The sequence below is a fragment of the Poromitra crassiceps genome (genome assembly GCF_964638095.1).
Source record: "Poromitra crassiceps genome assembly, chromosome: 1".
NCBI classification, from domain to species: Eukaryota; Metazoa; Chordata; class Actinopteri; order Beryciformes; family Melamphaidae; genus Poromitra; species Poromitra crassiceps.
In genome coordinates this window covers 10,635,369-10,656,707 of record NC_139623.1, presented here as the reverse complement: position 1 = coordinate 10,656,707, position 21,339 = coordinate 10,635,369, and the positions used below count along the sequence as shown (strand labels likewise).

The following is a 21,339-nucleotide window of genomic DNA, read 5'->3' as shown; positions in this document are numbered from 1 at the left end:
AGCTGCCCACTGCTCCTGGCCTGCCCCCCGGAGGAAGGACAAGCCTGGATGGGATAAATGCAGAGACTGTGTTTCACCAGCCACCGTCAGCATGGGTGTGTGTGTGTGGCTGACTGCATGTGTGTGTTGGGTGTGTTCGTGTGACAAATAAAGACGGGTTTGTCCGTCCAGTTCTTCTTCTTCTTCATGTGGGAGTTGAGGAACAACTTGAGGAAGCTATTCAACTTCCTTGAACACGATGTCATGTCATTCACCAGTTGTGAAAGTGATGATGGTGTCATGTTCTTATTTGCATGGATGTGCCAAAATACAATAGCTGGAATGTAACCATGCTGGATTTGGACAAGCATGTACAGTATAGCAATAGGAGTGTCTGTTACCGTTTTCTGCTTTGCTGGAGGAAATACCTTGACAGAGAACCAGCTGCCACGGGTGTTAAGCTGTGGACTCAGTGGAGGACTCTTACCCTTATTATTGACCTGCTGTGTGAAATTACTCACATTTCCTGCCAATCATATTATATCAAAATCCATATTTTACAAAAGAGATTTGTTTGATTAGCTCCTGAACATTCAGCACAACTCTTCTTTCTGCAGGAGGGTATCTTTCCGCAAGGGGATTGAATTGCTATAATATTATCTTATCTTATAATGTGTTTGTGCTGTCATTTTGCAATGTCCTATCCTGTGTAATTTGTTTTCACACTTGTTGGTGTGTTGGCTTGAGTTTGAACAAGTCCCCTGGCACAGCTGGTTTCACACTGTTGTAAGTCTGCTGAAACGCAAAACATTTGTCATCAACGTAAGTCTGTCATGCACTGAAAATGCCACAAAAAAGTGGAGAACAATGCGTGCCTCGCAATCTTTACAATGATTTTGTTTATTTGATGTCACTCAGCGCTCACTGTCACTCAATGTTGTGTCTGTGTGTCTCAGACAGTGCTGGCACATGGGCGGGGCAGACAGGGCAATTGCCTGCAGGGCGCCACGCTACTGGCGCCAAATTTACCCTCACTTATCTTAATAGAGTGCTGCAGGAATGAGTCCTCCTAACCCAGAAATGCGTTAGCATGTGTTCCCTCATCTCCACGTCAGTTTTTAGATGCCTGAAGTGAGGTCTGTGGTTACAGCTTATAGGCCTACTTAGAGGTTTGGTTCAATGAGCTAATCTTCACAAATGAATTATGATATATATAATCATAGGCAGTGTTAATTTGTGAAGATTAGCTGAACAACACCTGCAAGTATCCAGTAACCACAAAACTTATTTCAGGCATCTAAAAAACCGATTAAAAAAATCCAGTTTGAATTTGAGATGAGTGAACCAGGGCGATGCTAACTTCCGGGTTGGGCTACAAAAATATGTCATCCCTGCGCAGTGTTGGGGGGTTAATACAGATAATTAATTGAACAAATACTGAAAATAACCAATTTTCTATAATGATATGCACAATTACTTGGGTTACCAAATTGTCTAATACACTGGTTCTCAAACTTTTTCACGTCATGGACCCCTAAACTGACACAAATTAAACCCCAGACCACCATTTTGATAAGATTTTGTCCCCGGGTCACATCTGATAAGAGTTTTGCTTTTAGATGTTTTATTACACAAAGTGTATGAAAACCATTACCATAATAATCATAATAGTAATACATAATAGTCATACTATCATTCTGTTACTTATGGATGGAATTATAGCTAAAATAAATAATTCTCAGGGCATCCGGGTAGTTTACCGGTAGATTCCCTGCCTACCAACATGAGGGTTGCAGGTTGGCGCCCCTGTGTTACCTCCGGCTTTGTCAGGCACGATTGGCTGTGTCTGCGCGTGGGAAGCCGGATTAGGGGTACCCTCAAGCACCCCTGGGGGTCCCCGCCCGGACCCCACTTTGAGAACCACTGCTCTAATAAATGAATATAAAAAAATACAACAAATATTTCACCTATAATTAGTAGATACTATCATGTTTCCTTCCAGGAAACTTACACCCCCGGAAAACAAAGCATTGCCAAAAGTTTTGCAATATTCTGAAGTAGGTATTAGGTATAAGGAAGCAAACACACAAACCCACCCACAGGGCTGAGGAAATAAAAAGCATGACAAACTCACGCACAGCATCACACACATTATTGCACACACCATCCTGACACTTCCACAGACTACAAGGTAAGGTGATACTCACTGAAATGTTAGAGACAAATATATTTTATATACGGTAAACTTTTTGCAGTTTTGCTAAGTAACAGCAAGCCTAGTGACTTAAAAATTAATTTACTCTGTGACGTTATCTAGTACAATTGTGCATTTCATTTAATCTGAACATTTTCCTTGCTATTTGTTGTCTTTGCATTAGATGAAGTTTCTACTTCTACTGGTGATTCTGACAGCATGTGCTGCAACTCCTCAAGGTACAACTTATTTTTTTATTTAATGGACTGAGATAATAGATTAATTGTATGAACTGTAGACTCAATATTTGAATACTAACATACAAAATAGATCAAATGTACTTTAGGCTATATCAATGATTCTGCTGTAAGCGTCTTGTTTTGTCACCAAAACATTTTAATTTATTTATTTCACAGGGAGTCATTTCATTCAACTGAGTTTATAATAAAGTAATAAAGTAGAAATGTAATGAAGAAAAAAATCAAACCATTAGTAACAGAAAACAAATACAAATGTTACATTTTTAATAGGCGTACATGTGTGACCCTGTGTATGTGTGTGCAACATATGATTTTATACTGTAAATATGTAATATACACAATATATGATGTGATACAGTATGTAATATTATCACAGTACAATGTTTTACTGCAGTGGCGCCGGAACGAGTTTGCAATAAGGGGGACACATTTTTTTTTTTTTTTTTTTTTTTTTTTTTCAATTTTTTTTTTTTTTTTTTTTTGTTATTGGTTATTGGTTTTGTCGGCGCCCTTATGGGCGCCGACGAAAAATTGACGTTTCTATGGACGTTTGGATGATTTTTAGCCATATTTAGATGAATATCTCATTTTAAATTAACATTAGGATTATACTGTAGTGATGTAATTATTCAGTATTTTTCCTTTTCTCACTCACTTGGTGACCTGCTCTCCCTTTAGGTCATTTCATAATTACACTACAACAGACAGCAACACAGGCAGAAACACTGAACTTATTATTATTATTATTATTATCACTTCGAAACACAGTGCAAAACTTGTCATCTCAACACAAAAATAAAATAACAATAACCGTATACGATTATAGCAGCAGCCAATGACAGTGAGTGCAGTACAGAGTCCAGGTCTGTCTGTCTCTCAGGTGTAATAATCCCACAATGATCACGGCTTTAACAAGTGTCACAGGCTGTGTAAACAGTGTAAAGTGGGCTCTCTGTAACTTGATCCCTGGGTCTGTCTGTCTCAGGTGTAATAATCCCACAATGATCACGGCTTTAACAAGCATCACAGGCTGTGTAAACAGTGTAAAGTGGGCTCTAAGCGTCAGGGGCAGTTGGCCCCTCAGATTTAAAAAAAAAAAAAAAAAAAAAAAAAAATTTTTTTTTTTTTTTAGGGGGACCAAATTTTAAGGGGGACAAAATGTCCCCATGTCCCCCTTGTTCCGGCGCCAGTGTTTTACTGTAACACTTTATCCACCTTGAAGTTTTATTTTCAGTTGAAAGCAAATTTGTTCCTAGCCTACTGTACATACATTTTTTTGACTTTACACACCTTACATGTCTTCCACTATCTTGGTACAGGCGCTATCTGCTTTTTGAGCTTGCACACCTGTTTGCGTGCCTTAAAGCAGAATTTCGGTCTTTTACACCACGGTCCTCATTTCCAGCTTAAAATATGATGTTTTACTCACCGAAATATGTTTGGCTTCATTCGGATGCCCACGGAAGATTTTGAGCTCTGAGTAGTCTCCTCAAACAGGCTATAAGGAGAGCATACGGGGCAAGGTGCTTGCGCTCTGTAAATGTCACTTTTTCTGTTACATCGCGGTTCATTATGGTTGTAAATATAATTATGAGAACATGAAATCGATATCTAACTAACCATCGTCTGCTGGGAGTCCCGACAGCCCACTCCGTTTGCTGTCCGGGTGTCCATCACATAGATAGATCACATCTCCCGCTGCTGTTTGTTGTTGACGATATGTGGCATGATTCCACACGAGCGGTAATGGAATTTAAACGTCCATAATCTTGACATCAGATATCTATAATAATGCCAAGCTAAAAGCTAAGCTAACAACATCACCGAGCGACTCAACTCTGATCTGCCCCGGATGGGGTTACAGTGATATTATCTTCCCCTTCTGTGAAACCACACTTCTTCAGAGAAACCACAGAAGGGGGAAGATAACCACTGTAACCCCATCCGGGGGGCAGATCAACGTTGAGTGTTGTGTTGTTGTTAGCTTAGCTTCTAGCTATTAGCTAAATAATTATATTTACATCCATAATTTACCGCGATGTGACAGAAAAAGTGTCATTTACAGAGCGCGTGCAGGGTAACTGTCTGTCTTTCCGAAGCCCTGCCACTCCGAACGTTAACTTCCATTATTCGGACTGGCGGTCGTTCACCTTAGAAGCCGCAATGCCGACCTTAGGTTTAGGCGTGGGGGTGGGAGAGGTTAGTTTTTGGGTTAGGGTCTGGGGGAGGTTAGGTTAGGCATGGGGGGAGGTTAGGTTTGGCGTGGGAAAATGGGGAATATAGAACCCGGGGAACATAGACATGATCCCTTTCTGAGTGCCGATATTTCGGAGTGGCAGAACGTCGGAGTGGCAGCACGTCGGAGTGGCAGCATGTAACCGCGTGCAGCATGCCCCGCAGGCTCTCGTTCTAGCCTGTTTGAGGAGTGTACTCGGTGCGACAAATCTTCTGTGGGGATCCGAATGAACCCAAAAGTATTTGGGGGTAGAAAACATCATATTTTAAGCTGGAAATGAGGACCGTGGTGTAAAAAACCGAAATTCTCCTTTAACGCCCGCCTCGCGCAAGTGTCCAGGTGTTATGCCGAGTTTTGCACCCCCGCCCCAAACACATCCCCACCTCAAGGGAGCATATTGTAATGATTTATACAGAAACATAACTGTTTAAAATTTTTATAATTGTATGGGTAGACATGACCTCCCTGTTTTTTTTAACTTAAAACAGCCCCGAAATATGGTGGGGATGCAATTCTCGGCTGGGGTGCGGAACTGGGCACGGCACCTGTTGCAGGCGCAAATTAGAGGCGTGCCAAGTCATCTGTGGCCGGCAAAATGCCAGCGCAAACAGGATTTGGGCGGTCTTAAGCACCAGAATTATTCACAGGTTTGGCCATTACATCAATCAAACCAATCAGATTCCCGTCTTGCAATCGCTGTAATACAGTTTGCGCGAGGCATGCAATATGCTGTAATTCTCTCCATGTGTAATTTGGATAGGCCTATCTCACAATCACACCATCACATCATATACCTGTTAAAAACATCTGTGATTTGATGCAATTTGGGTTATTTTGTTGACTGCAAAATAGAAACGTGTTTGCAGCAGGGAACGGAGGAGACAAGAGAAAAGTTGGGAGGATTTAGAGTGGACTAAATTAAAACTTGGTGAAACAGTGAGAGCTGCATGCCGAGGACAGAGACAGATGGAGAGAGCTTTTCGACAGATCGTCTGTGGTGCCAACGACCCTCCGGGTTATGGGATAGGTGAAGGTGAACAGCCTATTGCAAGTAGGCTACAATGTCCAACAAGTTTTCTCATTTCATTTGCCATTAACCCCTCTTTGCGATGTGATAAAAGTTTCTCAGTGAATTATAGTTGATTGCCTCCCCCCGTCCCCCTAAATTACATCTTTGCTTAAGACAGCTGTCCACTACTGTATGCAGCGAAATAGGCAAAACATTAAAACATTCTGATTTAGGAGGAAAACCTGAATGAATACAACTAAAATGTAGCTTTGTAGTAGTAGGTTAACAGTGTGTTAGGTTCTTACGTCTTTGCAGTGAAACAAACACAATTTGGAACCTTACTGTATATCACTGTCAGCATGAACAGCACATGAGTGAATTGGGGGAAAAAGTGGTCAGAGCACTGGGGGTTCCACTGGGGTTTTTGTTCGGCATTATTAATGTAGTGTCAAGTGTCAATGGTTGACTCACCAACAAGTACAGCATCTGCACCTGGAGTAACTCTAGAGGAGAGGGCAAGCTCTTCTCCTTTGATTTTAACGCCATTATTCCGACTGTCGGATTTCATACCCAGTAGTTCGACCTCGCGTAAATCCGCCTATAGGCCTATACAGCACTTCCAACAGAAGCAGTCTGTGCATTTCTCTGTGCGCTCTGACTCGGTTAGGGTTAGGGTTAGCAACTTTGGTCGGTGCTTTTTGGCTGGTGTGAAACCGAACCAAACAAGTTGGAATTTCTGGAAAACAAAACAAACTATAATTTTTGTGTCTGGTCTTACGAGGCACCGAAATAACCGTATGAACTGTGAAAACGCCGTAATTGTGCGTGGCGTGCACGACCCGCTGCGCATTTGCTTCGGCACGAGAGAGAGATGGAGGGTGTGTGTGTGTGTGTGTGTGTGTGTGTGTGTGTGAGAGAGAGAGAGAGAGAGAGAGAGAGAGAGAGACGTCTCTCTCTCTCTCTCTCTCTCTTTCTCTCTCTGGAGTCCCACGCAACTGTCTAATTTACTGCGGTCGGATTTTTGGGAGGTCGGATTTATGAGATTAAAATAATAGGGCGGATCTTTGGATAGTCTAACTCATGAGTGGTCGAACTATTGAGAGGTCGGACGGAAGACTATGACCCGGCTGAAGCTGCCCAACAAGGAGTAGACGACGCTGAAGAACAATTACGAGATGATGCTCCATGCTACTAGCTTCATCATGCCCTGCGATGACAGCCAGGGCATTTCAACCATGCAGACTTCGTGCCCATTGCCGAGCTGGAGAACACAGACAAGGATGCCATCATCGATGTGATTGGAATGTGTAAGAGTGTTTAGTTTAGTTTATTTATTTGCACATATAGTAAAATCAAGAACAAACAAAATGAAATAAGTGGATAACAAATATTGTGCAGGTAGAGGCAAGAAACCCTGATGGGCTTATGTGAGGTCTACCTAAGAAATTAAACCAATATTAACAACAATTTCATCAAAGCATACAATATAAACAGAAACAAGAGAAAACAAACAAACAAACAAACAAACAAAAACAATCAAACAAGCGAAAAAGTGGAGAGGAGTTTTTCCCGTATCACCACTAAGACCAGCAGAGAAGTCTCCAAGAGAGCCCTCCACTTATAAAACACTCTCCTCAAAAACTATTATGAGCATTATGCATTCTGATTTTGAAACTTTCTCTTTGTCGGTTTAGATCTTTCAGGTAAAATGTTCACCTTCCCACAACGGACCAACACAGTTTTTGTAAAGCTGGAAACATCAAGAGAGGAATTCAGTGCTGTAACTGTCTGTCTGAGGTATTATAAACATGTTATTTATAAATGGTATAAGCGTGATGGCTCCAACTAGGCTACTGACGATTCCCACCTGGGACGCTGTGAGTGCTGAAGGAGTGCGTGCCAGTCCGCATGTCCTCGAGTGCCCACCGCCTGGGTGGGGTCGTCAAAAGGGCCTTTCTGTGTGGAGTTTGCATGTTCTCCCTGTGGCCCCTGGGGGTTTCCTTCATATAGGAACCCCTCACCAAAACATGCAATATCCTGGTTGCTGATGTGGTGCCTCTTCTGGTCGTTAGGGGCGCCTGTTCGGAGGAAGGGGAACTCGTTGGAATAGCATGATCCTCCCACGTGCTATGTCCTAGCGGTGGAGCTTCCCCTGTCAGGTGAAAAGAAGCGGCTGGCTACTGCCCATGTCTCGGAGGTAGCATAGAGCCACTTTTGGCTCTCCCCAGATCGGCAGAGGGTGGAGCAGCAACCAGGATAAATAAATTAAAAATTTGCACTAATGGGGGATAAAAATGGGATAAAAAAAAATTGGGGTGGGAACTAGGCTACTGACTGTAAAAGGCATAATGCATGGGGATTATTTTTTTGTGCCTACAGGTCCTTTACAGACCTCAACAGAGGCCACGGACTGTTCTCTCTGGCCACGCGCTCTGCCGCCAATGACTTCCTGATTTTCAAGAGGAGCCAAGCTGATCAGTTTCAGCAAAGTGTCAGGAACGTTGATGTGAATTTTGCAGGGCAGGACTACAAGCTGAACACATGGCACTCTGTCTGTGCCACCTGGGACTCTCAGTCTGGACTGGGACAGTTGTGGCTGGATGGAAAACCCAGTGCCAGGAAATTCTCCTCTGAATCAAACATCACAGGAACACCTAGCATTATCTTAGGACAGGTATTATTGTTAGGCATTGAAGTTAATCTTCTTACAAATACTATTTAGTTCTAAAGTAGGCCTATACATCCCTCATATCATAAAAAATATTGTCAAAAACTGTTATCTATCTCAATCCGACTCTTTCTGCACTGTCCACAGGAGCAGGATTCCTTTGGCGGGGGGTTTGACATTGACCAGTCTTTCATTGGCATGATCTCTGAAGTCCACATGTGGGACTACGTCCTTTCATCCTGTGAGATCCAGCGCTACATGGATGATCTGAACTTCACCCCAGGAAATGTGCTCAACTGGAGGGCACTGCAGTTCCAGATCACTGGAAGAGTGCTGCTGGAAAATAAACAAGTGATTGAATGTCACTAAATGGCAAGACCTTAAATGTCTTGTAAAGTCAAAATCAGACTTTCTATAGGCTACTTTTACGTCCACTGATAGTGAAGTGATATGGCATTTCCAAAAGGTTTACTTGTCTCCTTTTAGAACATTCTTTCCATGTTTGTCTTTTGTTGATCATGTGACTTGTAACATTAATTTGAAGATCACAGTTCTTCCTCTTCTTGTAACTTCTCTTTAACAGTTTCTTGATATAATGTAACTGTTCAGGTGAGACTGGCAGTGTTTACAAGGACCCTTTGTTGTGAAATGTGGACTGCTGAATATCTGCACTCACTCAAACATCAACATAAATCTGAACTGAGCATAAAACTGGTTTTGGTGGTGTCACTGTATACCCTTACTGTCCCATTTAAATAAGACCACTTACAGCCCATCTGCCCTCAAGACCCATACAGTACAGAAATCACAACCATAGGGGAAGACTCTGTGGACAGTAGATATAAATGAGTTGGAAATTAACCCTCCTGCTGTGTTCGGTTGAATTTGACCGATTTTCTCCCTGAAAAATGTAGTTCATTTAATCTGATTGTCATAAGGTCCCATGACTTTGTCCACACAGGGCATTTGAACACACACAATCAATTTTGATCATCTTCAAAAAATTGTGGGTGTTTTATTTAACTTTTGTAGACCTGTAAAGTAAAGTCCTGGTAAAAAAAAGAAGAAAAGAAGACCGGTCATTACAAATGAATATTGGTGAGACTACAATTAGGCTTTAAAATTTAGTATAATAGTATAATATAAGTATAATTTAGTTCAGGCGCACGTACGCACGCACCTGCACACGCACACGCGCACACACACACACACACCGATGGGCCGGGCCGTGTTCGGACAAAATAAATCAAGTGACGTTCGGTTTCCTGCCGGGCTCGATTACGTTGTTCACTGTAATGTGTTGTGTTGTTTTAGGCTTCAAATGATGCTGTATCAGTGGACTGAGTTTATTTACTACGTTCCTGACAGCACCTGAAGGCATCGCTGACACTGACTCATCACTTTCATTTCTCAGTAAGTGACGCTGTCACTCTAGCTAGCAGGAAAATGGAGACGAAAGATGTAAAAGAAAACTTGGAATCGAAAGTATGATTTTTAAGTCACCCTGGTAAGTCTGGTTTGATACGCATACACTGAAACACTATTTGTTTTGAACTGCGATCTGAAAATGAGGAAAACAGCGCATGTGAAATGCTTGTATTTATGTCTTGTAAACAGTGGGTATTTCAGCCTGCCTATTTTTGAGGCCTATGCGGAAATTGCATTCTTTCCAAATGGCCAGTGGGGGTCGCAGCTTGTGTAGCACACTCCCGGGAACATCCATTCAACTATATGGGAAACGAGACAACTTCTCTCTCGGTCTATGTATTAAATAAACACTTTCCAAATTAGTGTATGGTCTGAAAAAACAATTCCAAGTCTTTTTCATGCTCTAACGCGCTCCGTTTTCCAAATGATAGCCCCATTTCGAGGAAAATTGATGACAAACATCGGATAAAAAGAACAGTAATACTTCCGACCGGTAGAGGCAGCAATGTGCCGCAAGGCATCAGGTAGCAAGTATAGTTGAGCAAATTATCAGAAAATAGCATTACTTTATGATATTTTAATAATGTTAGTAGACACACGTAACTATATAGATACCATACATCTAACGTCCATAACATGGCGGACCATTTAACGTTATTTATACCGTTAGATAAAGCCTTAAGCCTTCTCTGTATTCAGACCATTGGAGCCCAGAAAACGGAGTACGTTATGGTTAACGTTAAGGTTTTAAATAGAGTCACGTTATAAACAACTAACCAACGCTGGGGGTCCGTATGGAAACAGTGTTACTCGAAATGGTTAAAAGTTAAATCAATTTGGTGCTGTTTGCTGATGACACGAATATCTTTTGCTCTGGGGATAACTTGCAACAATTACAGGAGGACATCACTGCAGAGATGAACAAACTGAAAATGTGGTTTGACAGAAACAGGCTTTCATTAAATCTGAGCAAGACAAAGTTAATGGTTTTTGGTAATTGTAAAAGGAAAACACAGGTAAATATCAAAATAGATGGAATTGAAATAGAAAGAGTTGATGAAATACAATTTCTGGGGGTAAAGATAGATGACAGAATCAGCTGGAAACCACATATCAAACATGTACAAACTAAAGTCTCAAGAAGCATTGCAATATTATACAGAGCAAAGAAGGTTTTGGATTACAAATCACTCCACATGCTATACTGTGCACTAGTTTTACCTTATTTACAGTACTGTGCTGAGGTTTGGGGCAACAACTTCACAACTTCACTACAGCCACTAATCATCTTACAAAAAAGAGCAATACGAACCATTCACAGCGTTGGTTACCAGGAACACACAAACGCATTATTTCTACTGTCAAAACTACTGAAATTTACAGACATTGTCAAACACCAAACAGCTCAAATAATGTTCAAAGCTAAAAAATAATCTATTAGCAGTAAATATACAGTCATTATTCAGCATGCACGAGGGGGATTATAATTTGAGAGGGAAATTTAATTTTAATATTCAACTTATTAGAACAACCAGGAAAAGTTTTTGTGTTTCAGTCAGCGGGGTGAGACTATGGAACAGGTGCACTGTGGAATTAAAACAATGTCCAAACATAAAACAGTTTAAAAGTAGGTATAAAGACACAATCTTCACAAGTTATAGGGATGAGGGAGGTGTTGGGTATCACTAGGTGTTATAAGGGTACTGGTTATTTTATTTTTATTTTTTGGGGGTTATTTTCTTGTTGCTTTTCCATGTGTGTGAGTGTGTAAATATGCGTATATAATGAGTATTGTAGTCATATATTTAGATAAATATATGAATGTGTGTGTATATTAATATGTATATATGTATACATGTTATTGTATGATGTGTATATATTATATTTATATTTTCATATTATTATATAATCTGAAACAGAATTACTAGTAAATATTACACAGTAGTATATAGACAGGGTTAGACCAGGAAGCTTGTTATTATTTATTATTTATGGAGAAGGGGTGGGAGTTAATAAGTTTTACTTCTTCCCACTCCTTTTCGAATATGTATATATTCTATTTTTCTTTGTTTCTGAAATGGCTTTTATTTTATTATTTTGCTTTCATATTCGAAATAAACACTTCAATCAATCAATCAATTTGGTCATTCAGTGCCGTTTTACTGCAATGTAAAGTAAGTAGCGTTAGCGGCTACATTAGCCACAGTAGCTGACTACCCATAATGCATTACGCCGATAAGGTAGACACAGCAAATTCGGAAACTCCCCCGGCAGCCGCTAGGGGCAGCCGCCCCTTCTCCTCGTACTTCGTGTAGCATTAATCCATTCAACCAATCAAACGAAATCAAACAATATCCGGAAGTGAGCTTAATTTTGCTGTGTCAAAGTCAATGAGCTATGTTGGTCCATTATATATAGGTCAATGCTTGTAAATAGCTAATTTTACGACACGCAGCAGCTCACGTCATTATTATAATCATACAGACAATGAGAAAATTAACAATGTATTTACTTTGGTTCACCCTGGCTCTGCTGTCCGTCACATTGATAGCAGCTAGTGCGTGTGTGTGTTGGGCACTGGGACTGTTTTTATTTCCAATGCCTGCCTTTATGTAATATCCAAATATATCTCCACACAGAACAGCTGTGATGGAAAAGTCTGTGGGCTGCATTGAAATTCTAATTCTGTTGACCATAATAAAAATAAATGCTAAATCAACGGCGTTTTTCAGTATAATGACCGCTTAAAGTGCTTTACAATAATGCCTACATTCACCCATTCACACATCACATTCACACACCGACGGCTGTGGCCAAGGTGCCAACCAGCTCGTCGGGAGCAGTTAGGCGTTCGGTTTCTTGCTCAAGGACACTTTTTCGCGCTGCCAGGAGGAGCCAGCCTCGAACCAGGAACCATTCGATTCCAAGATGACAGCTTTATCTCCTGCAGCTACAGACAGGTCATACTTAAAGGGATAGTTCAGATTTTTCTAATCCTATTTGCTACTTATTACCAATGATTATGTTGATTGGTAGCTTCCTTTCTCAGCACAATCCATGCTGACTCCAGATAGTTAGCCAGAAACCAATACAAGGTCAGTGGGGTCACACTACTTTGTGTGCACTGTGGAGGACAGACAGGAGCGTGAACCCATTGACCTTGTTTTGGTTTTGGTTTTTGGTTATTGGTTTTGTATTGGTTGGAGCTATTTTTGAGGAACAGAATGGATTCTGCTGAGAATGGAAACTACCAATCAACATCATCATTGGTAGCAAATAGGGCTAGGGTTCCAAAAATCAGTTTCTAATGACAAAATAATTTTGAGGATATATTAACACGATCAAAAGCAGTTTTATGTTCAGGTAGGATTTAGTATTTTATTTAGATGTATGAGTGAGTGCAGATATTCAGCATGCCACATTTCACAAGGTCCTTGTAAACAACACTACCCTATCAAGAAACTGTTTAAGAGAAGTTATGGAAAAAAGGAAAAACTGATATTGAAATTAATCTTACAACTTACAAGTGACGTAATCAACGAAAGAAAAGGCTGGAAAACATATACTTGACAGATCAACCTTTTGGAAATTATCACTTCACTATATCACTTCATTAGACACTAGACAAAACTAGAAATTCTGATTTTTACTTTAGAAGATATACTGTAAGGTCTTGATTTGGCCATTTACTGGCATTCATTCACTTGTTTATTTTCCAGCAGCACTCTTCCAGTGATCTGGAACTGCAGTGCCCTCCAGTTGAGCACATTGCCTGGGGTGAAGTTCAGATCATTCACGTAGCGATGGATCTCACAGGATGAAAGGACGTAGTCCCACATGTGGACTTCAGAGATCATGCCAATGAAAGACTGGCTACTATCAAACCCCCCACCAGGGGAATCCTGCTCCTGTGAAGATAGCAAAAAAGAGATAAATTAGCATGAGCCACCAGCTAAATGCTGGTAAAATATGCAAGTGGTTGGTATATTTGCTTCACTCAAAACAATGGTAATCTAAAATATATAATTTTGGACCCTGTGATAGAGATATATATGTAGGGAAGTCAAAAAATAAGACTATTCAAAGGAAGACTTATATGTTAATGCTGAACATTGCTACATATACCTGTCCTAACATACTACCTGTCCTAAGATCATGTTAATGCTGAACATGGCTACATACCTGTCCTAAGATAATGATAGGTGTTCCTGTGATGTTTGATCCGGAGCTGGTGAATTTCCTGGCACTGGGCTTTCCATCCAGCCACAACTGTCCCAGTCCAGACTGAGAGTCCCAGGTGGCACAAACAGAGTGCCATGTGTTCAGCTTGTACTCCTGCCCTTCAAGAGTCACATCAACGTTCCTGACACTTTGCTGAAACTGATCAGCTTGGCTCTTCTTGAAAATCAGGAAGCCATTTGCGGCAGAGGGCGTGGCCAGAGAGAACAGGGCGTGGTTTCTGCTGAGGTCTGTAAAGGACCTGTAGGCATACAAATACATTCCCATGCATCAAAGGTTAAGGTTAAGGTTAAGTGTATTTCATATGGACATGACAGAGCATTGGAGATGTAACATACATGTACAAGGGCAAATACCTGGTTTCACAAGTGGGGGGGACACAATAAAATGTGGAGCGCTGACCCTCTGGGGTCCGGGGTCATGCCCCCCTGAAGATTTTTTTTTACATTTTAAAGTAAAATGCATCAATTTGGTGCACTCTGAGGGGAATATTAAGAGGCTAGATCTATGAAGAACTACACACACCACTAAATACATGCCTTTTAGACTCTGATATGAAAGCAGGTGACATGAACGAGGCATAGAACAATACTGATGTGAAAGCCAGAGCCATATTGAAATCATGTTGGTTGTATTATTATTATTATCATTATTATTATTATTAGTGTGCTTTATTTTAAATTCAACCATGTTCACTGCTTACCATGTTCACTTCCTCTCATCACTTAACCCTTTATAGAGCAGCAGGGACATGCAAAGAATGTTAGAGGGGCAGGGGCTGGCAAAAAAGTTTTAACGTTTTTAGCCAGATTTAGAGGAATATCTCATTTAAAATTAACATTTGGATGATACTTGTCACAGAAAAATAACTCCACAAACTGAATAATATTAGTACAAAAGTTAAATTTGCTGTTACAATACTGTGAGTGCTGCCTTCAGGGACGGCTTGGAAAGGGAAATTTCCATACAGAGCGCCATTAGAAATGCATTCAAAGTCTGGAGAGGGGACTTTTTACAGATGAGGAAATCCGTGGCAATCTTTTGGAGTAGCCTATAGCTTATAATTAGCAACTCAATTAACATTCTCAGCCATAATATGATGGCTGGTCAAACAGTAGCGTATTGAGCATGATTTTTACCCACAATTTCTTCAGTTTAAAAAGTGGGGGGAGACAGAATCAAGGTTTTGAAAAGTGGGGGGACATGTCCCCCCTGTCCCCAGTGGAAAATTTGCCCCTGTACATGTATGCACAACAACCAGATACACAGTGTTAAGTGTTTATAGCGGAATGCTCATTTTCAACACCCGTCCACAGGCTTTCACATTAAAATACACCGCAAAGGACATACCCAAAAGTTAACATAATCAAATATAAAAACACATGAGTAAAGCCATACATACAAATGTATTGACAAGGAAGTCTCTAGATGCTGGAGACTTTTAAGGGCAATGTCATGCCTTTTCATTAATTGCCAGATAGCTTGACCAAACCATGGAAGAGAGCTTCTTTTAGGGCTGCTCCTCAATGTTGTAGTGTGTCTGTCAATTAATGCATTAATAGTTGACTTTTTAAGGGCAAAGTCACGCCTTTTCATTAATTTCCAGATATCTTGACCAAACCATGGAAGAGATCTGTCAATTAATGCATTAATAGTTGTCACAAAAATATCACAGCAGGTATTCAAGAATGTACACACAAAATTATCACGGCAGGTATTCAAGGATGTACACACAATACAGGTAAAGGTAAAGTAAAGTAAAGGTAAAGTCCCACTGATTGTCACACAATGTGTGAAATTTGTTCTCCGCATTTGACCCATCCCCTGGGGGAGCGGTGAGCGGCAGCGTGCGCCGCGCTCGGGAATCACATGGTGATTTAACCCCCCAATTCCAACCCTTTGATGCTGAGTGCCAAGCAGGGCGGCAAATGGGTCCCATTTTTTTTATAGTCTTTGGTATGACTCGGCCGGGGATCGAACTCACGACCTCCCAGTCTCAGGGCGGACACTCAGACCACAAGGCCACTGAGCTGGTTACAGACGTAATACACAAAGTATACACCATGTATACAAGTATACACCATGACTTATTACCTCTGTTAAAAACATTAAAATCATTTCAAGCCTTTCACAGTCGAATATATATAATATATATATTCGACTGTGAAAGGCTTGAAATGATTTTAATATATTATATTCGACTATATATATACTGTAGTGCAATATAGGGTTATCATGCAGATAACATGTACAATACCTGAGACAGACAGTTACAGCACTGAATTCCTCTCTTGCTGTTTCCAGCCTTACGTTAGCTATTCTGGTCTGTTGTGGGAAGATGAACATTTTACCTGAAAGATCTAAAACAACAAAGAATCAAAAAATCAGAATGAAAAAAATAAAATATTATTATTATTATGATCATTATTATTATTATTATTGTTGTTGTTGTTGTTGTTGTTGTTGTTGTTGTTGTTATTGTTATTATTAGCACTAGTGCCCGTTCCCACCATTCACCACCCCGGAGCACTCCCCCCCCCCCCCCGACACTGCACTCAGTCAGGTCCCCCTAAGCGCACTCCCCAAGTTTGAAGTCGATCCGACAAACAGTTCTTGAGATACGCGAAGGACAGAAATACAGACGGACAGTCCTGGAGATACGTTATGTGAAAGCTGTGATCTTATTGGTTGAATTGCACAAAGTTTACCACTGCAATTTCTCAGGTTCCCAGCAACGCACCCGTCAAGTTTGAAGTCAATTGGATGAATGTTTCTTGAGAAACGGCTTTAGAGCGGGTCGGCCAATGACGCAAGGGTTGGCGGTTCAATCCCCGCTCCCTCCCAGCTGTTAATCGTTGTGTCCCTGGGCAAGACACTTAACCCTCCTTGCCTCGTATGATTGGTATGATTGGTATGAATGTAGACATGAATGGTATGATTGGTATGAATGTAGACATGAATGATGGTGGTTCGGAGGGGCCGTTGAGCGCCAATGTGTGGCTGCCACGCTTCTGAACCACCGGTACGAATGGTGTGAACGAATAATCATCCTGTGTCAGCGCTTTGAGCCTTGGAAAGGCGCTATATAAATCCAATGATTATTATTATTATTATTATTATAAACTGCTTTTTGTGTTGCCAGTAGGTGGCGCTATGTCAAATTGCAAGAAAGTCAGCACTGCACTACATCGAGTTCCCAGCAGCACACTCCCCAAGTTTGAAGTCAATCGGATGAACGGTTCTCAACATAAACCGTTTTTTGTGTGGCCAGTAGGCACTGTGCTGAATTGCACAAAACTCGGTGCTGCTCTGTGTCGGGTTCCCAGCAAGTTTGAAGTTGTTCAGATGAATGCTATCGAGATAACCCGCTTTTTGCGTTGCCAGTAGGTGGCGCTATGCCGTATTCCACGGAATTCAGCTCCCTGCACTCCGTTGAGTTCCCCTAAGCACACTCCCCGAGCTTGAAGTCCATCGGACAAACGGTTCTCAAGATAAACCACTTTTTTGTGTTGCCAGTAGGTGGTGCTGTGCTGAATTGCACGAATTTCGGCACTGCACTGTGTTGAGATCCCATCAGCACACTCCCCAAATTTGAAGTTGATCGGACTAATGGTTCTTGAGATAAACCGCAGTTTTTGTTGCCAGTACGTGGCGCTATGCTGAATTGCACGAAAACAGGGTAGTGCACTCCGTCAGGTCCCCCTCAGTGCACTCCCCAAGTTTGAAGTCGATCCGACCAACGGTTCTTGAGATACGCGAAGGGCAGAGAGAGAGACAGACAGACAGATAGACAGACAGACAGAGGGCCCTATCTTGGTACAGGTGATATCCCCTATTTGCGCTTGCGCACCTGTTTGCGTGCCTTAACGATAGCAGTCCGTGGTGTTATGCCAGGTGTTATGCTGAGTTTTGCACCCCCGCCCGGCAGCAGCTAAACACATCCCCACCTCACGGGAGCATATTGTAATGATTTATACAGAAATTTAACTGTTTAAATGTGATATAATTGTCTGGGTAGACGTGACCTCCCTGTTTTCTAAGTTAAAACATCCCCTAAATATGGTGGGGATGCAATTTTCAAATATGGTGGCACTGGGGATGCAATTCTCTGCGGGGATGTGGAAACGTTCACGGCACCTGCCGCAGCCGCAAATTAGAGCCGTGCCAAATCATCTGCGCCCCCAAAATGCCAGCGCAAACAGGATTTGGGCAGTCTTAAGCACCAGAATCATTCACAGGTGTGGCCAGGCAATGCCTGGGCGTTACATCAATCAAATCAATCAGATTCCCATCTCGCAATCGCTGCGTTTGGACGAAGCATGCAATATGCTGTAATTCTCTCCATGCGTAATAGAGTGGACTCACTCGTGCCGAGGACAGAGAGAGAGATGGAGAGAGCTTGTTGACAGATCGTCTGTGGTGTCAACGACCCTTCGGGTTATGGGATAGGTGAAGGTGAATAGCCTATTGCAAGTAGGCTAATGTCCATTGTCCAACAAGTTTTCTCAATTAATTTCCCTCTTTGCGATGTGATAAAAGTTTCTCAGTGAGTTATAGTTGATTGCCTCACTGAATTATCTGCTAATTATCTGCTGGCACGTCTGTGCGGAATGACATATCTAAAAGGAATTTTACGCTGCACTGCGCTGCAGCACGGAGATTATGGTGCGCTCAAATGCAGCGGGGTATTTAACACGTAAGAGGTGCTTTTAAAAGCTCTTAGCGCAAAGTAATTGCACGCTGCTGATGATAGAATAATGCCATTTATCCCCACATTTTTGCGCTGAAATGCCTGGTTTGGCATGTGGCACGCCTAAGTCCAGTACAATTATAACAGGCATGCAGAGCATGTGAGCAGAGCGGAGCGTGGAGCGAGCGGGGGGATTTTGGCTTGAGCGGGGAGCGGGGACCAGAGCGGTACCGGAGAGAAAGTTGGAGCGGCACCGATCACCCGCTCAGTACCGCCCAGTTTCGATCACAACATGTTCAAAACAGAATGCATCGGTGCGTGGCTAATTGATCATGTTTATGTTAGCACAACATGCAATTGTAGAACATTTCAATATTGAACAAAATAAAACATAGAAATCAAAACACAACCCTATGTGAAACATATATGTAATCCAGGTGCTATATATACAGTATCCCTCGCAGATTTAACGTGATTTGGATGAGTGACAGCCTCTACTGTGATGTCGCTCCAAGACTTGGCTTACTTTATGTGCACGCCCACTATTTTCTTGCCAGCTGCTGCGAGAAAAAGGAAGAGAAACGAACATGCAGCCGACTCTGCTGGGCTCATGTTATTTGTAGTGAGCAATGCCCATTGCCAGGCGTTTAAACGCAAATTAAAACACCCTGGCCTTTTTATCTCTTTTATTCTTTTGAGCTTGAACTTGAATTATAATTGTTGTTTTTCTTTGTTCTTTGATGTGAATTTATTGCTTTTTGGCACCTATATGTAACCTTTTAAGGTTGAGATAATTGTATTATCATTATATGGTTCAAATATTTCAGTAAAGCACTTGAAACACTTGAAATATTCTTGCTTGGGTGGTATCATTCTACTTGAAATGATGGTAAAATGTATTATTTTTAGTAAAATAACATGTCAAATTTATTATTACATACCTATGTACAGTACATGTGTGTTGCACACACGTATTGTACAGTATTAACATTTAACATTTATGGTTCAATTTGTTTTATTGTTATTCCATTTCTAGTCCATTGTTTATTATAAACTCAGTTCAACTGAAATTTCTAAAAAGATAAATTGTATCTATTTTGTACATTAGCATTCAAATAGAGAGTCTAGTGTTAATACATTGCAAATCTAATATTTATTTCTGTCTATGAAATAAATAAAACATTTTGTACAGTACTGTACAGTACCTTGAGGAGCTGCAGCACATGCTCTCAGCATCACCAGTAGAAGTAGACACTTCATCTAAGGAAAAACAACAAATAGGTAGTTAGAAAAAAATTCAATATCACAAGGTTCCTATCTTTCACATGTCAGTTGGTATCATGTCTTGATCTTACCTTGTGGTCTGTGCAAGTGTCAGGTTGTTGTGTGCAACAGTCTATGGGACAGTGAGTTTTTATGCTTTAATATTTCCTCATTCCTGTGCATTTTGCATGTTTGCTTCCTTGTATCCTAGTCCTGTAAGTCCTGTGTTTCCTGTATGGGAGTTGGTAGGCTCCAAGCATAATATTATAATTTGTCCAAAGATAGAAACCTAATTCATTGTTTACAACTTAATGGCCTGAAAAGCTGATGTATTTTAGAGATCTTTGGTGGCCTTTACACAAGGCCGGATTAACCATATGGGCAACCTGGGCAGGTGCCCAGTGGCCCTCGGGGTGAAGGGGGCCTCAAAAAAAAAAAAAAAAGTTTGTTGTTGTTGGTCGGGCTCATGTTGGGCTCCACAGAACTATGACACAAATCTAAGACCAATCAGGACAAAATAAAATTTGTTTCCAAAAAGATTAAGTCTGATGATTTAGTGTCATTGGATGCCTGTGTGCAAGTGGTGACCAGGGGCGCGGGAAGTGGGGGTGCTTGTGGTGCTGAAGTGGGGTCTGCTGTTTTGTATTGGAAATGTAATGTCAATTAAAAAAAATATATATATATGATTAAAATGTGTTTTATATGTTTTATACTGCGATATTTAGGGTTTAGTTGAAGACTATGAGCAAAGCAAAGAGGGTGATGTTATTTTTGAGGTTTGGTTTATAATAATAAGATAATAAAATATAAGACTAAATCATTTCAGTGTTTCTGCCTCTGTTGCTGTCTGTTGTAGTGTAAAACGACCTAAAGGGAGAGCAGGTGGTGACATGAAAGTGAGTGCACTGGCGATTATACGTTGGTGCACCGGATGCACGTGCAACCCCTAGTGGCCAGATTATTATTTTATTTTATTTCTACATAATAAACTATTTAGATGTCCCCCATTTGCACGAGATAGAGCGCGAGAGACCGAGGCAGATAGAGAGGGAAAGAGAGAGAGAGCGAGAGAGAGAGAGAGAGACGAGACATGAGAGCGGGGGAGGGAGAGAGAGCCACGGCTGGCACCCAGCTGCTTGTTAACTTCACTTAACGACACTACTGCAGCCTGAGAGACTCGTGAGTAGCCCTCCCAGTAAAAAAAATATATAACAATAGTGTAGCGGGGGGAAAGATGGAGTAGTATGGGATAGCTAGTAGGGTGTATGTCTAACTGTATCTGTCTGTTATGATGTTCTGTGCATGTGGGGTTTGGGGTTTTGGAGTGGCAAGTGAAGGGAGCATAGGGCCAGTGGGTGGAGACTAGGGGAGGA

The 21,339-nt window shown here is 41.3% G+C and overlaps 2 protein-coding genes across 2 annotated transcripts; one reads left to right on the top strand and one right to left on the bottom strand.

Annotated features, from left to right (window-relative positions):
• The first annotated feature begins 2,076 nt into the window (after positions 1-2,076).
• LOC310780851 (C-reactive protein-like) lies at positions 2,077-9,079 on the top strand. The gene is made up of 5 exons (XM_083641359.1): positions 2,077-2,170; positions 2,358-2,412; positions 7,373-7,475; positions 8,058-8,352; positions 8,494-9,079. Exons 2-5 carry the CDS (start codon positions 2,358-2,360, stop codon positions 8,713-8,715), a joined length of 675 nt encoding a protein of 224 aa, XP_083497485.1. The 5' UTR covers positions 2,077-2,170; the 3' UTR covers positions 8,716-9,079.
• Positions 9,080-13,113: 4,034 nt separating this feature from the next.
• On the bottom strand, positions 13,114-20,123 carry LOC310788732 (C-reactive protein-like). The gene is made up of 5 exons (XM_083650288.1): positions 20,059-20,123; positions 19,909-19,963; positions 16,271-16,373; positions 13,957-14,254; positions 13,114-13,682 (listed from the first exon to the last, which is right to left on the bottom strand). Exons 2-5 carry the CDS (start codon positions 19,961-19,963, stop codon positions 13,461-13,463), a joined length of 678 nt encoding a protein of 225 aa, XP_083506414.1. The 5' UTR covers positions 20,059-20,123; the 3' UTR covers positions 13,114-13,460.
• Positions 20,124-21,339: the final 1,216 nt, after the last annotated feature.

Excerpts from the sequence above, each read along its gene's own strand:
- LOC310780851 (XM_083641359.1), top strand. The coding sequence starts at position 2,358 with ATGAAGTTTCTACTTCTACTGGTGATTCTGACAGCATGTGCTGCAACT. Across the intron at positions 2,413-7,372 it reads ATGTGCTGCAACTCCTCAAG|ATCTTTCAGGTAAAATGTTC; the intron begins GTACAACTTATT and ends TTGTCGGTTTAG. Across the intron at positions 7,476-8,057 it reads GCTGTAACTGTCTGTCTGAG|GTCCTTTACAGACCTCAACA; the intron begins GTATTATAAACA and ends TTGTGCCTACAG.
- LOC310788732 (XM_083650288.1), bottom strand. The coding sequence starts at position 19,963 with ATGAAGTGTCTACTTCTACTGGTGATGCTGAGAGCATGTGCTGCAGCT. Across the intron at positions 16,374-19,908 it reads ATGTGCTGCAGCTCCTCAAG|ATCTTTCAGGTAAAATGTTC; the intron begins GTACTGTACAGT and ends TTGTTGTTTTAG. Across the intron at positions 13,683-13,956 it reads CTATCATTATCTTAGGACAG|GAGCAGGATTCCCCTGGTGG; the intron begins GTATGTAGCCAT and ends CTATCTTCACAG.